Source organism: Chaetura pelagica, unplaced genomic scaffold, assembly GCF_000747805.2.
Source record: "Chaetura pelagica isolate M959 unplaced genomic scaffold, ChaPel_1.0 scaffold290, whole genome shotgun sequence".
Taxonomy (NCBI): Eukaryota; Metazoa; Chordata; class Aves; order Apodiformes; family Apodidae; genus Chaetura; species Chaetura pelagica.
This window is the reverse complement of record NW_009951792.1, coordinates 270,996-274,393: the sequence shown is the minus strand read 5'-3', so window position 1 is coordinate 274,393 and position 3,398 is coordinate 270,996. Positions and strand designations below refer to the sequence as shown.

Genomic DNA, 3,398 nt, shown 5'->3' with positions numbered 1-3,398 from the left:
GATGGTTTTAAGCTGGAAGCGGGAGTTTGAGATTGGAGATGAGGAGGAAATTCTTTGCTGTGAGGGTGGTGAGAGCCTGGCCCAGGTTGCCCAGGGAAGCTGTGGCTGCCCCATCCCTGGGGGTGTTGAAGGGCAGGTTGGATGGGGCTTGGAGCAGCCTGGGCTGGTGGGAGGTGTCCCTGCCCAGGCAGGGGTGGGACTGGATGATTTTAAGGTCCTTTCCAACCCAACCCATTCTGTGATTCCAGGTTTTGATGAATTCTCTCCTCTTACTGCAGAGGACACCACAAACCCTGTTAAGAAACCAGGATTCCACTGATGACCAGTCTGAACACCACGTTTTTATCACAGACAATCCCACCATCAGCCTGGTTCAACTCCAAGACCTTCACAGTCTTCATCTGAGACCAGAGCAACACCTAACTGCTCTTCCCCTCTTCTCCAGCAAACCAGGAGGACTTTGGTGGCCAGTTACTTGTCTTCTAGGTCTTGGTCAAGGAGCACCGCAAAGGCGCCAGAACAGATGTTCCTTCTCCACATGGGAAAATGCTGAGTAAAACAAAGGAATATTGTCCTCCTGAAGCCCAACATCTGTTTGAAGCTGTCTGGCTGGGGTTCAGACCTTCATTCTTCTGACAGGTCCCTTCATGCCTTTAATTCCCCCATGAAATCGAAGTCAAGAAGTTGTTTGTCCTCAACCCGCTCCCGCGTGCGAGCCGGACGTTCCTCCCGGGAAACCAGGTTCCTGGAACAGCTTTGCTGAAGAATCACTTTTTGGCCTCTTTTCAAGTGACAGCCGCAATGCCCTGATCCTTCCAGTCCTGGATTGTGTGTTACTGAGTGACACGCTCTCAGGTGCCACTAATTAAAGCTTCATAGCTTTAATTGGGTGCTCTTGCGGGGGACACACGACTCGCACCCCATCCCAGTGTTTGCAGATTTGTCCTTTGAAAGCAACTTTGAAATAATTTTGTACGTGGAGATGGAAACGACCAAGTTCAGGTCTGTCTTAGGCACATTCTTGTGCTTGGATGTTTTAGTGATGGCCACCAAGAAGCTGGTACAGGCTCCTCTCGCTGCTCAAGTCTCTCAGTTGTCCTCAGAGCAACGATTTTGGGAGGTGGCGGAGGTGGGAAAGGTGGGGATGGAGAAGGTGGGGATGGAGATGGTGGGGATGGAGATGGTGGGGATGGAGATGGTGGGGATGGAAGAGATGGTGGCTCTGGGCAGGGAGCAGGTGCTTCCTGCACTGACCACACTCAGGCAGTGAGTTGCAGCTCTGGTTTTATTTACTTTTGTGAAAAATAACAGGGATGGGGGGAAACAGCCAAACCCAGCCCAGCCCCACCCCTGCCCCACCAGCAGGACCTTGGGCACAGCACCCTCGGGGACACCTCAGGGCAGGGTCTGGGATGGGGTCACCAGTCACCAAGGCAGCCACGGGATGGACGGGAAGACTTGGGAGGAGCTGTGGGCACCGTGGGCTTTAGCCCAGGTTGGTGGCCGAGGTTGGTGGCCCAGCTCAGCAGCCACTTCTGCTCTTGCCTCGGGGCCGTCGGGTGCCTGTGCCCGGGGTGGCCATGGCCGGGTGCTTGGCCAGTGCCCTGTCACCTGGCAGCAGCTTCCCCTTGCCCAGAGTTCCTCTTCTCCTTGGGTTACTTTTGATTGATACTTTTTTTTTTTCCTTTTTTGCCTTTTTTTTTTATAACAAAAGGGGTCTGTGGGTCCCCCGGGGCAGCCACCCCCTCCTCTTCAGGGCCTGCTTCCAAAAAGTGTTCCAGAAAGGTCAAATATTGACCAATAACGGGCTTGGCTGTGGTTGGACCTCACTGTGGCTTCAGCAGCGTCCGGCAGGGAGGGGACGGAGGGAGGATGAGGAGGAAGGACGAGGGGTTTTGGGGTGGTTTTGACATTTTTTGCCCCCTTAGTCAGCAGGTTTGGTGACCAGGGCAAGAGGCTGCGTCTGCAGGGCGGCCTGCGGGGACGGGCTGGTGGCCAGCAGGGCTGGAGGTGAGGCCAGGAGAGCCGCGGAGGGCCCCGAGAAGGGGCTGGGCCTGGAGGAGCAGGAGGAAGAGGCTTTTCCCGGCAGGAAGGGCGCGGGGTGCGTGGGCAGGTGGGCGCGGGTGGTGAGGGAGAGCGGCTGCGCCTGCTCCGAGGGCCCGCCAGGGCCGCTCGGCTTCTCCGCCGGAACCAGCGGCGCCACGCTCGGCTTCTTGCTCCGGGCTGGGAGGGGATCTGGGGGGACAGCAGGGACAGCAGCTCTGAGCGCCGAGTGACAGCAGGCACAGCCCCAAAGGGTGCCAGCCCCGGAGCCCGACCATCGCAACCCCAACGGTGCCAACCCCAAATGGTGCCAACTCTGGAGCCCAAATGTGCCAACCCCAAATCCCCAGCGGGGCAGAGCCCAACCGTGCCAACCCAAAATCCCCAATGGTGCCGAACCCAAATCCCAAATGGTGCCAACCCCAGATCCCAACGGAGCCAACCCCAAACCCCAGATCCTCCAAGCCTCAAATCCCGAACCCTCCAAGCCCCAAATCCAAATCGTGCCAACCCCAAATGCTCCAAATCCCAAATAGTCAAACCCCAAATCCTAAATGTTCCAAAGCCCTGAATCCCAGATGCTGCAAACCCCGAATCCTGCAAACCCCAAATGCTGCAAAGTCTACATCCCAAATCCCAAATGGAGCAAATCTTGAATCCCAAATCCTCCAAAGCGCAAATCCCAAATGCTCCAAAGCCCCAAATCCCTAACAGTGCCAACCCCAAATCCCCAATGGGGCAGAGCCCAGATCCCTAATGGTGCCAACCCCAAATCCCAAATGGTGTCAATCCCAGATCCCAAAGAGTGCAGAGCTCCAAATCCCAACCAGTGCCAACCCCAAATCCAAATGTTGCCAACCCCAAATCCCTAATGGTGCCAACCCCAAATCACAAATCCTCCAAATCCCAAATGCTCTAAAGTCTAAATCCCAAATGGGGCAAACCCCAAATTCCAAATGGAGAAAACCCCAAATCCCACAGGGGCAAACCCTGACTCCAAAATGGAGCAAATCTTAAATGTTGCAACCCCCAAATCCCAAATGCTGCGAAGTCCATTTCCCAAATGCTGCAACCCCCAACCCCCAAATGCTTCAAATCCCAATCCCAAACCGTTTCCTCCCCCCACTTTGGGGCCAGGCCTCTGGGGCTGCCCCTCCCCCCTCACTCACTCTCGGGCTCCTGCGGCTGCAGCAGCTTCTCCCGCTTCCGCTTCTTCTTCTTGCCCTGGGAAACAGGGGAACTGGGAATGCTGGGGGAACCGGGGCTGCTGCGGGGAGGGGAACTGGGGCTGCTGGGGAGGGGGAACTGGGGCTGCTGGGGGGAAACGGGGGATGCTGGGGGGGAGAACTGGGGCT

The 3,398-nt window shown here is 56.6% G+C and overlaps 1 protein-coding gene across 1 annotated transcript in view; it reads right to left on the bottom strand.

Moving 5' to 3' along the window:
* Positions 1–1,924: 1,924 nt before the first annotated feature.
* Positions 1,925–3,398, bottom strand: part of TCF7L1 (transcription factor 7-like 1 (T-cell specific, HMG-box)) — a 3,929-nt gene continuing 2,455 nt past the window's right edge. Inside the window, exons 5-6 of the mRNA XM_010002152.1 lie at positions 3,213–3,267; positions 1,925–2,235 (exon numbers count right to left, since the gene is read on the bottom strand). Coding sequence (XP_010000454.1) covers positions 1,925–2,235; positions 3,213–3,267 — 366 coding nt within the window. The remainder of the gene's footprint in view (positions 2,236–3,212; positions 3,268–3,398) is intronic.